The 11,719-nt window shown below is 49.6% G+C and overlaps 1 protein-coding gene across 1 annotated transcript; it reads right to left on the reverse strand.

Annotated features, from left to right (window-relative positions):
• Positions 1-10,484: 10,484 nt before the first annotated feature.
• On the reverse strand, positions 10,485-11,222 carry LOC128563821 (peptidyl-prolyl cis-trans isomerase A-like). The gene has a single exon (XM_053559310.1). The coding sequence runs from the start codon at positions 11,180-11,182 to the stop codon at positions 10,688-10,690; it is 495 nt and encodes a 164-aa protein (XP_053415285.1). The 5' UTR covers positions 11,183-11,222; the 3' UTR covers positions 10,485-10,687.
• Positions 11,223-11,719: the final 497 nt, after the last annotated feature.

Raw genomic sequence — 11,719 nt, forward strand, 5'->3', positions numbered from 1 at the left:
CAGGCCAGCCTCACGGACCCCACACTCCGCAAGGTGCTCAGCCTGGCCCTTCCTGAGGCCACCTGTGTGCCGGGCCTTCTTTCTGTGGAGACGCACGTTGCCTGTGGCAGCCACATCCAGGGTCTCAGTGTAGGTGTCTGGTCTGATATGGAGTCTGTGTCAGATGTGTAGTAATTGCTGAGGCTGGTGAGGCCTCCTGGGCGGGGGGCTAGCAGCTGGAGGGAGCGTGCTAGGGCTATTCCTGCATCTTGTGGGCCAGGCCCCCACCCTGTGCTCTGTCCCCTCCCATGGGATGTGCCCAGCAGATGTGTGTAGCTGCCATAGATACAGGGACAGTATCTACAGAAAGAAACTCAAACAGCTGGCCTGGCTCATAAAACGTGCAGCAGGGTGGGACAAGATCGTTGGCCTCTGCTCAGGGAATGGGTTTTGAGCAGCTGCTCACCACATCCAGCAGCGTCAGCTGCTCAGCCACTTCTTTCGCTGTGTATGCCAGGATGGGAGATGGCCCTGCCCTGCGCAGCCTTTTTTCAGGCACAGTCTGCGGATGGCTGAGGCCTAGAATTGCCTTTGGCTGTGCCTTTCCAGTTGTCACTGGCTTTCCAGATGGCTCTGTCCAAGTTGGTGGTGCTGCCCTTGACCCTGGCCCTGGAGCTGGCTCTATAGACATTGGCAGATCCAGAGATGCAGGCGCCCCTGGCTCCAGAGCAGGCCTCTGCTCGCCCAGATCTGCCGGTGGCACTGGTTCTATGGCCAGCACTGGGAGTGCCTGTTGTTCTGGAGATTGAGCAGGAGATGGAAAAGGAGATGAAGTCAGCCGCATCTGTCACTCCCTACTGGGTTATCCAAACACCCCATTACCTCCCCATGACAAAGAGAATTTCAGCCCCAAACTCTACCTTTCTGAAGCTGGTAAACTGTGGCCATCCCACCCTCTGGGTTTGTGCCAATGGGCCCGAGTTGGTACAGCCAGGTAAGGGCAATGGTGGCTAGATGCCCCAGGTGTGATGTGGATGCGGTGACCTGTATGTCAGCCACCTCAAACCTGAGCCCTGGAATGTTCACATACTGGTCGAAGACCACGGGGCATCCTTCTGGCCAGGAGATATAGATGGAAGAGGTTGTTCTGGGGATGACAAGTGGAAGCTGAGTCAGAGGCCTGGCTTTTCCTCCGACATCCTTCCCAGGACATTCCTGTATATTTATGTATCCCTGGGCCTGCTCCTCCAGTCTAGAGGACAGGCTGAACTCCCCGGCTGTCTCTGCTGCCCTGGCAGGGACAGAACTGGTCATGGATCAGGATTGGACACACTATTGTGGGCCCCACCCTCCCACTGCCATTGTCACCCCAGGTCAACCGCAAGGACCTCTGCACCCCTGGGCCCTCAGGGCTGTGACTGGAGGCCGGAGGGTCAGCAGGGTGCACATCATCACACCAGTCTGGGCTCCTGGTGCTGTGGTCGGGGAGGGGGTGTGGGCTGGAGGAGACAGGCAGAGCTGGGAAGGGACTGTGCTGAGGATGGGCCCCTCAGGGGCAGCTCTGAGCCCCACTTCTCCTCTCTGCAGGGACCTGCGATGCCCCCCCCCCCAGCTCTAACCGAGTCATTTTTCCCTGAAATCCCCTGACCTTAGCCCTCTCATGAGCATCCTCAAGTGGCTGAGACCCAGGCTCTGTTTTGTCTCCCCAGCCAGAGTCCACAGAGTCCCATACTCTGAGTGGAAAAGGAGTTCTTTCCTTGGACCACAAAGCATGCCTTTTGAGTTACTCGTGGGGTTCGTGATGGAAAAATCCCAGAATCTGGGATCTTTCTCTGTGCATAGAAGATGCTGGGTGGTCCTCCAGGAGGAGGACGTTACCTCCTCGTGTCTGCTCTGACTTCCTGCCTCCCTGCACAGAACTGCAGCCCGAAGACTGTCACATTCTTTGTTCATTAAATTAAGTTTCTAGCACATGCCTGCAGAAGCAGCTGGTTACTGAATGACTCCAACAGAACCTTGGCAGATATCTAAGTGGTTCTCGGGACTCTATCCCCACCCCAGAAAACCCCGTTCTCTCAAGGACAGAGGCAAGGTGGAAGGAAACTCAAACCTCTGTGAGTGGGACCAGGTTTGCTCTGTCTGTGCTTTTCCCACAAAGGGAGACAGACGTATGGGCTACTGAGGTGTGAGGCAGAGGGCGCCTTCTGTGAGGAGACACACAGTAAATGTGAACAGCCACAGCAGCCCCTGAAGCCTCTCCACAGAGCCAGGAGCCAGGGACCCACCTGCCACCTCTTATTCTATTTATTTTCCTCCAAAACCTCATAAAGCTCATCCTCTGACCACTCCACTTTTCAGAGGAGTGAGGCGAGGCTCAGGAAACTGAATGACACCCACAGGCATAGATGGCAGGTGGTGGGCAGCGCTGTCCCTTGGCCACTCACCTCCTGACCAGTTTCTCTAGGAAGCATGCCATGGTGTTGATGTTGTGGTAGGAGCCCTGGGAGGTCATGGAGCAGATGGTTTGTGCTGGAAGGACTGGCACCAGGGAGCTCACCAGCATGTCCCATGTGGCTGGCTGGGAGGTCCTCATCACTTGGAGCTTTGTAAAACAGAGGGTCAAGTCATTTCCATACTTGCCAGGACAAAGAGGGACACACAGTCAGTGACCCTGACCCTTCAGAGAATGGGGTCTGATGCTCAATGCAGGAAGCTCCAGCCCTTCAGAGACTTGGGCCTTTAGAAGTCATGGGTGTCCCCAATTCTACACTTATGACGTAAAATGTGATGAGCACGAAGAGCTGCATGAAACCACTGATACCCTGCAGGCTGCTTCAGGGGGCTTGTTAGGCAGAACAACAATGCCCCCGCTCAGACACCCTGTATGAAGAGCCCAGTGCCCGTGAGTCCCCAAATGACCCTCACTGTGCAAATGAGAAAATTCAGGCTCTGGGATGTCACCTGGCTGTCACCCGCACGTGGGTCAGAGCTGTGGCCCTCCCAGGGAGGGCTGCATGAATTTTCCCCTAAGCTTGCAGCAGCTCAGCCCGCTCTCACTCAGGGAGAGGGTCTTGGCCCAGCCTGTTTCCCCCCTCTCTGTAGAGACCATGCACAGGGCCATGCGTCCTAGAACAGGATTCTCCACTGAGAACCGCGCAAGTGTCTATCTTTGTTACTTTAAAAGAAGTCTTGAGAGACAGCCTGAGCAACTCTCCGCTTGGCATAGGGGCAAATGCAGTGAGACCCCAGGGTGGAAGAAAGCTTGTTACAAGTCCACAGGGCTGAGGAGGTGACTCAGTGGGGAGAAATCTCAAATAGGTATGCAGAAATGTATAGGGAAGACTGAAATATGACTCCCAGGTGTCAGTTGCAAAACTGGAAATGGAAGCAATGATGTGATTGCATTTCCTACCAAACCTACATTGGAAAACACTTCAAACAATATTAAAACCAGGGAGGCTGGCTGCAGAGCAGCAGCGACATTCAGAGACCACTGCTAACCAGTCCGTGCCCCAGGAAGTCTGGAGCTTATACTTAACAGTTGCCAAGCACCCCCTTCCTGGGAGCCCACCTGAGCACATGTCATGGGCCGAAATTCATAACTTCATGTCTGATGTCCCAGAACATGACGGCATTAGGACAAAAGGTCCTTCTAGTTACATGTCCCTAATAACATATCACTGGTGTCCTTATAAGAAGAGGTGCTAAGGACACAGACAGGCATGACAGAGGATCTCTCTGTGAATGCGGAGATGAAACATGGCCACAGAAGCCGAGGAGAGAGGCCTCTGAGAGACCTCCCCAGCCGGCAGCGTCACGTGGGATTTCTAGCCTCTAGAACTGAGAGGAAGTCAATTTCTACTGAGGGAGCCCTTCAGCCTTGGGGCTAAGTTCTGCCAGCTCCCCGAACTGTCCCAGCCAACTGGGACACAGCAGGTTCCCTGCAGCATGGCTGACTGAGAAATAGGATTGTGTCCAGTCGGGCTCCACGGGCATTGAAAGGCTGGGCAGCAGAGGGAAACGGCCTCCCTGAGGGAAAATGGCCAAGACTGGAGGGCAGAGTACCTGCCTGGTGGGGCTACAAGGATCTGTTCCCGAGATGTCACTTTGCAGACAAGAGCAGACAGCAGCTTTGTCTCCTTCAGTGTGTGACCCCCTCCCATTTTGTTTAGGCCCCCTGGTTTAGTGTTGGCTGTTAGTGTTGGAGAGGCCTGGCTGGGAAGGGAACTGCCTGCCTAATCCGGGAGACCCCTGGGCCATATTAAATCTGTGAGAGCAGCAGCCACATGGGGAACTATTCCTGGACTCGTGTAAAGTGAAAACTACAGGAAGCATTTCCTCTGACATCCCCACAAGTATGTGAGTAGTGAAGGTGCCTCTTACCAAGTTGCCACTGGGGACACACGAAGGCCAGAATATTTAGGGAGTGGATTGTGGGTCACTCAAGGGGTAAAACTGCCAAGGACAGAGCCCGGGGCATCCCTCCTTGGGTCTGTGGAGACCCCTTGGCGCCCATTCTCACCCCAGTCTGGTGCTGGCCACGGTCGGTGGCCTGGTGCGCCAGTTCTTTATCCAGAGACAGAGATTGTGCGGACTCCTCCAGCGGCTCCTCCTGGATTACCTCCAGGGAGCTCTGGAAAGAGAGGCCCCGACATTGGGTCAAGAGCCTTCGATGGTAGCCAGGTGCTCTCCTCAGGGGAACCACCAATGGAGATTCATCTCTATTCTAGCATGGACAAAGAGAGACACACAGTCAGTGACCCTGACCCTCCAGAGAATGGGCTCTGATCCTCAATACAGGCAGCTCCAGCCCTTCAGAGACTCGTGCCCTTAGAAGTCATGGGTGTCCACGATTCTACACTTTTCACCTAAAACATGATGGGCACAAATCGCTGCATGAAACCACTGACACCTTCCAGGCTGCGTCAGGGAGGTTGTTAGGCAGAACAACAATGCCCTGCTCACACACCATATATGAGGAGCACTGTGCAGTGAGTCCCCAAATGGCCCTCCCTGTGCAAATGAGAAAACTCAGGCTCTGGGATGTCACCTGGCTGTCACCAGCATGTGGGACATGGCTGCGGCCCTCCCAGGGAGGCCTCCATGAATTTCCCCCTAAGCTCGCAGAGACTCAGCCTGCTCTCACTTGGGAAGAGTGTCTTGGGCCAGCCTGTTTTCCCCCTCTCTGTAGAGACCATTCCCGGGACCAGAGGTCCCAGGAGAAAGCTCTCTACCGAGAACAGCGCCAGTGTCTGTCTTTGTTACCTTGAACGGATTCCTGAGAAACAGCCTCAGCAACACTGGGCCTGGCATAGGGGCAAATGCTATGAGACCCCAGATTGGAAGAAAGCTTGTTACAGGGCCACAGGGCTGAGCAAGTGACTCAGGGGAGAGAAATCCCAAATAGGTATGAAGACACTGAAATGTGACTCTCAGGTGTCAATCACAAAACTGGAAATGACAGCAATGATGTGATTGCATTTCCCACCAAACCTACATTGGAAAACACTTAAAACAATATTAACACCAGGGAGGCTGGCTACAGAGCAGTGTGACATTCAAAGACCACTGCTAACCTGTCCGTGCCACAGCAAGTCTGGAAGTTATACTGAACGCAGCCAATACAACTCTCCAATGTAAACTGTTGGCAAGCACCCCCTTCCTGGGAGCCCACCTGAGCACATGTCATGGGCCGAAATTCAGACCCTCATGTCTGATGCCCTCAGAATGTGACTGCATTAGGACAAAAGGTCCTTGTAGTTACATGTCCCTAATAACATATGACTGGTGTCCTTAGAAGAGGAGGTGCTAAGGACACAGACAGGCATGACAGAGGACCTCTCTGTGAATGCGGAGATGAAACGTGGCCACAGAAGCTGAGGAGAGAGGCCTCTGAGAGACCTCCCCAGCCGGCAGCGTCACGTGGGACTTCCAGCCTCCAGAACTGAGAGGAAGTCAATTTCTATTGAAGGAGCCCTTCAGCCTTGGGGCTAAGTTCTGCCAGCTCCCCGAACTGTCCCAGCCACTTGGTACACAGCAGGTTCCCTGCAGCATGGCTGACTGAGAAATAGGATTGTGTCCGGTCAGGCTCCACCAGCATTGAAAGGCTGGGCAGCAGCGGGTAACGGCCTCCCTGAGGGAAAATGGCCAAGACCGGAGGGCAGAGCTCCTGCCCGCTGGGGCTACAAGGATCTATTCCCGAGATGTCACTTTGCAGACAAGAGCAGGCAGCAGCTTTGTCTCCTTCTGTGTGTGACCCTCCCATTTTGTTTAGCCACCCTGGTGTAGAGTGGCTGTTAGAGTTGGAGAGGCCTGGCCGGGAAGGGAACTGCCTGCCTTCTCCGGGAGACCCCTGGGCCGGGTTAAACTGTGAGAGCAGCAGCCACATGGGGAACTATTCCTGGACTCATGTAAAGTGAAAATTACAGGAAGCATTTTCTCTGTCATCCCCGCAAGTATGTGAGCAGTTTTGATGCATCTTAGCAAGTTGCCACTGGGGACACACAAAGGCTGGATTCTTTAGGGAGGGGATTGGGGATCACTCAAGTGGGAAAACTGCCTAGGATAGAGCCTGGGGTATCCCTCTTTGGGTCTGTGGGGACCCCCTCTGTGCCCATTCTCACCCCAGTCTGGCGATGGCCGTAGTCGGTGGACTGATGCACCTGTACTTCATCTGAGATCAGAGATTGTGTGGAGTCCTCTAGGGGCTCCTCACGGAGGTCCTGCATCCCCACGCACCTCTGTAAACAGAAGGCCCCATGCCGGGGCGAGAGGCATCAATGGCTGCCTGGCACTCTCCACAGGGGAAACCCCCTGGGAGATTCTGCTCCCTAGAACACACACAGTGGGGCGTCTGAACAGACCTCCCACCAGGGAAGAAGACAGATGACAGCTGGATGTCTAGGGATGACATCTCAGTAGACGAACTTGTCCTTGACACTCACCTTTCTGTCCCAACAGCCAGGACCTGGAGTTCTGGGGTATCAACCTGACAGCCCCACCAGGATTCCCATTGGTGACACCCTGCTCCTGTTCACTAGGGGTCCCCTTGTCTCTTCCTTCCCCAAACATAGTGATATGAGGCGTGCGGATCTCCCCAGATGGGCTCACAGGTGAGACCTTGCCTGCAAGAGACTACCTGGGGCTGCCCTGTGTTACCTGTAGATGCCCCCTGCCAGGTCTCCGCAGGCAACGGGAGTAGAGGGAGCGCCAACATCGGCCAATTCGGACAAGGCACCCAGTTCGGGCTTCCCGGACATGAGGATTAGGAGAAGGTGCGACGCAACAAGAGAACATCCTCCTCTCTTGAGCGTATCCCACAAAATGAGCCAGACACAGGTCTGTGTCTAGAATGTGGGTGCCTGGCTACCAAGGGTTCTAAGTTCTGTTGGGGTCTGTCACCAAGGAAGTGAAGTCACTTTTCCAAGATTCCACATTTGGCCCTCACCCTCTTCACTATGTCTACTCCTCACCTGTAAACTGTTATACAAACACAGCCCCCTCAGTGCACGGTCCCCCACACTGTGGAGACAGGGCTGGCTCTCAATCTCCCTTCCTGACCTTGAAGGTCACCCTAGACAAGTCCTGTGGTGTTTTTGCATTCTGTCCCCCAGTTGAATACGTGCACAGTGGGGATCGTGCTATCCTCTGTATCCTAGGGAATTCATCAAGTGTACTTGAAAACAACGTAGAGAGCTCACAGTGTCTTGTCACCTCTGGATAACACACAGACTTGTGGGCGGAAGAATCACAAGAAGGGGTGGAGACAGAACACTGAACGGTACCAGTTGATGAGGTTATTCAAAAAGCCCACCAGATGTTTGAAACAGCTACAAGTTTACCATGTTCTGGTATTAAAGCGATATGAATTAATTGGGGGGGGAAATAAACACATCTGCTCTAATCCCTGAGAGCACTCTGAGGCAGGGGAATGCAACTGCACAGGTGTGAGTCTCCACCTTCCCTAGACTGTCACTGTCTGGGTTTCATATAATTGTGATTCCCCGTCACTTCAAAGCAGGGATAGTCGAAGTGTAAGTCAATCACTTTACAAATAACCCAGGGACATGGAGAGAACAAGATCGTCTTCTAACCATCTCTCTAACTGCATAGCATTCTAGAGAGAAACTGAGAAGCAGATTGTAAAGGGAGATTATACAAATCTGGAGCCCAGCAATATGTACATGTATTATAATGTACATGTAGAAATTGTCCCATTGGAAAATACACATGTATTTCAAGTGGATCAATGAACAGTATAGAAGATTTAATCAATTCTGATAGACATTCTATGTATTCACTCTATTAAACTATGAAGCAAGATAGCCTTCTAGGATATTTTACTGCAGAATGTAGGAAAAAATTCCATAAGAAAAATTTCCATATTTAATGAGAATGTCTCCAATTGAAAAATCGTCATGCGTAGGATAAACAAGGAAGGTGTTTTGATGTAGCCTTGGTGTAATGATTGGTTGAAATTATGATGAAGAAAATCCCTCAAAGAAAATAAGAATACACCTTCCAAGATACCACTGACAGCAGATTATCTGCTCGGATAAGTTTTAGATTTCTCTCTTAATTCCTTCTTGTTTTATTTTTTTTCTTTTGACAAGATCATAAAGTAAAAAGTGTCCTAAAGGGACCAGAAAATACATGAGCAAGTAGTGAAACTTGCTATATACCATTTTTTTGGTATATAGCAAGTTTCACTACTTGCTCTATAATTTTTATTAAAGTTAATTTTTAAACTATGTAATGATCTTACAAAATAAATGATTTCTTTTTTCATGACAGAGTCTCACTATGTTGCCCAATAGAGTGCCACGGCATCACAGCTCACAGTGGTCTCTAATTCTCAGGCTTAAGCGATTCTCTTGTCTCAGCCTGCCAAGTAGCTTGGACTTCAGGGGCCTGGCACAGTGCCCAGCCCAGTGATTTTTTTGGTTGGAGGTGTCATTATTATTTTGCAGGCCTGGGCTGGATTCAAACCCCCCAGCCCTGGTGTATATAGCCGTGGCATAGCTGCTGAGTTACAGGTGCCAAGCAACAAAATAAATTATTCTACAAAAAAAAAAAAACTCAAAAAGCAATACAAATGTATTAAAAATAAAAACTCCTAAAATTGTACTTTAGGGAACTAGATCTTGTTCAGCCAGCAAATTGTTATTATTTTGTTTCATATGTTTAAAATTTGTCAATATTTATTTATTTATTCATTCATTCATGTCTTAGACAGGATCACACTCTATCACCTTGGGTAGAGGGCTGTAGCATCATAGGTCACAGCAACCTTAAACTGGGGCTTACGCTATCCTCCTACCGCAGCCTCCCTAGTAGTTGAGATTACAGGCGCCTGCCAGGACACCGGGCTAATTTTTCTATTTTTAGTAGAGATGGGGTCTTGATCCTACTCAGGCTGTTCTCCAACTCATGAGATCAAGCAATCCACCCACCCCAGTCTCCCAGAGTGTTGGGATTACAGGTGTGAGCCACCACAACCAGCAGAAATATCTAAACATTTAAATCACTTTTCTCAATCTGAGCTAAAGAAAGATGCTGTGAGAAAGCTGAAAGCACGTGGGAACTTTGCAGCATGACCTGCTCACTAATAAGATATGTGCAGTGTGCATAGGAATTTGTTCATAGTTTTGATTTTTTTGTTTGTTTGTCTGTTTGCTTGTTTGTTTTTATAGTTGGGGATTCATTGAGGGTACAATAAGCCAGGTTACACTGATTGCGTTTGTTAGGTAAAGTCCCTCTTGCAATCCCGTCTTGCCCCCAAAAGGTGTGGCCCACACCAAGACCCCACCCCACTCCCTCCTTCCCTCTCTCTGCTCTTCCTTTCCCAATCCCTCCCTCCTTCTTTCTCTCTCTGCTCTCCCCTTCCCCCACCCCCACCGTGACCTTAATTGTCATTAATTGTCGTCATATCAAAATGGAGTACATAGGATTCATGCTTCTCACATTCTTGTGATGCTTTACTAAGAATAATATCTTCCACTTCCATCCAGGTTAATACGAAGGATGTAAAGTCTCCATTTTTCTAATAGCTGAATAGTATTCCATGGTAGACATATACCACAGCTTGTTAATCCATTCCTGGGTTGGTGGGCATTTAGGCTGTTTCCATATTTTGGTGATTTTAAGTTGAGCTGCAATAAACAGTCTAGTACAAGTGTCCTTATGATAAAAGGATTTTTTTTCCTTCTGGGTAGATGCCCAGTAATGGGATTGCAGAATCAAATGGGAGGTCTGGTGAGTGCTTTGCGGTTTCTCCATACTTCCTTCCAGAAAGGTTGTACTAGTTTGCAGTCCCACCAGCAGTATAAAAGTGTTCCCTTCTCTCCACATCCAGGCCAGCATCTGCAGTTTTGAGATTTTATGATGTGGGCCATTCTCATGGGGTTTAAATGGTATCTAAGGGTGGTTTTGATTTGCATTTCTCTAATAGATGGGGATGATGAACATCTTTTCATATGTTTGTTAGCCATTTGTCTGTCTTCTTTTTTTTATTATTTAGTTTTTATTTCATAATGATAAACTTAACTCTGCAATCCAGCTAGACATGGAGAGGATTAAGGAAAATATGCAACCCAAAAAACTGCAGTGAGAGCAGAGATTACAGGATATTGCAAGCAAATGGGGTAGAGGGGTGCTCTCCTGAGCTACAGAAGGAATGGTTTGGTGGTTGAAACATTAAGTCAAATTATTACAGCTGTCCACAGTTGGTAATGGTGATCTTCTTGCTGGTCTTGCCATTCTTGGACCCAAAGCACTCCATGGCTTCCACAACATTCATGCCTTCTTTCACCTTGCCAAAGACCACATGCTTGCCATCCAACCACTCAGTCTTGGTAGTGCAGATGAAAAACTGGGAACCATTTGTGTTTGGTCCAGCATTTGCCATGGACAAGATGCCAGGACCAGTATGCTTCAGGACAAAGTTTTCATCTTCAAATTTCTCCCCGTAGATAGACTTGACACCAGTGCCATCATGGTGTGTGAAGTCACCACCCTGGCACATAAACCCTGGAATAATCCTGTGAAAGCAGGAACCCTTATAACCAAATCCTTTTTCTCCAGTGCTCAGAGCATGAAAGTTTTCTGCTGTCTTTGGAACTTTGTCTGCAAACAGCTCGAAGGAGACGCGGCCCAAGGGCTCACCGTCGGCAGCAACATCAAAAAACACGGTGGGATTGACCATGGCTGATACCAGACGACTATAAGAGGCCACAGCATCTGCAAAGCCCATTTGTCTGTCTTCTTTAGAAAAGGTTCTATTCATGTCTCTTGGCCATTGATATATGGGATTGTTGGCCTTTTTCATGTGAATTAATTTGAGTTCTCTATAGATCCTAGTTATCAAGCTTTTGTCTGATTCAAAATATGCAAATAACCTTTCCCATTGTGTAGGTTGTCTATTTGCGTTGGTTGTTGTCTCCTTAGCTGTACAGAAGCTTTTCAGTTTAATGAAATCCCATTTGTTTATTTTTGTCATTCTTGCCATTGCCATGGCATTCTTCTTCATGAAGTCTTTCCCCAGGCCAATATCTTCCAGTGTTTTTCCTATGCTTTCTTTGAGGATTTTTATTGTTCCATGCCTTAAATTTAAGTCCTTTATCCAACTTGAATCAATTTTTGTGAGTGGGGAAAGGTGTAGTTCCAGTTTCAGTCTTTTAATGTGGATATCCAGTTCTCCCAACACCATTTATTGAATAGGGATTCTTTCCCCCAAGGTATG

The sequence above is a fragment of the Nycticebus coucang genome, chromosome 13, assembly GCF_027406575.1.
Source record: "Nycticebus coucang isolate mNycCou1 chromosome 13, mNycCou1.pri, whole genome shotgun sequence".
Classification (NCBI taxonomy): Eukaryota; Metazoa; Chordata; class Mammalia; order Primates; family Lorisidae; genus Nycticebus; species Nycticebus coucang.

What these genes read in the sequence shown, in the direction of transcription:
- LOC128563821 (XM_053559310.1), bottom strand. Translation starts at nt 11,182, where the DNA reads ATGGTCAATCCCACCGTGTTTTTTGATGTTGCTGCCGACGGTGAGCCC.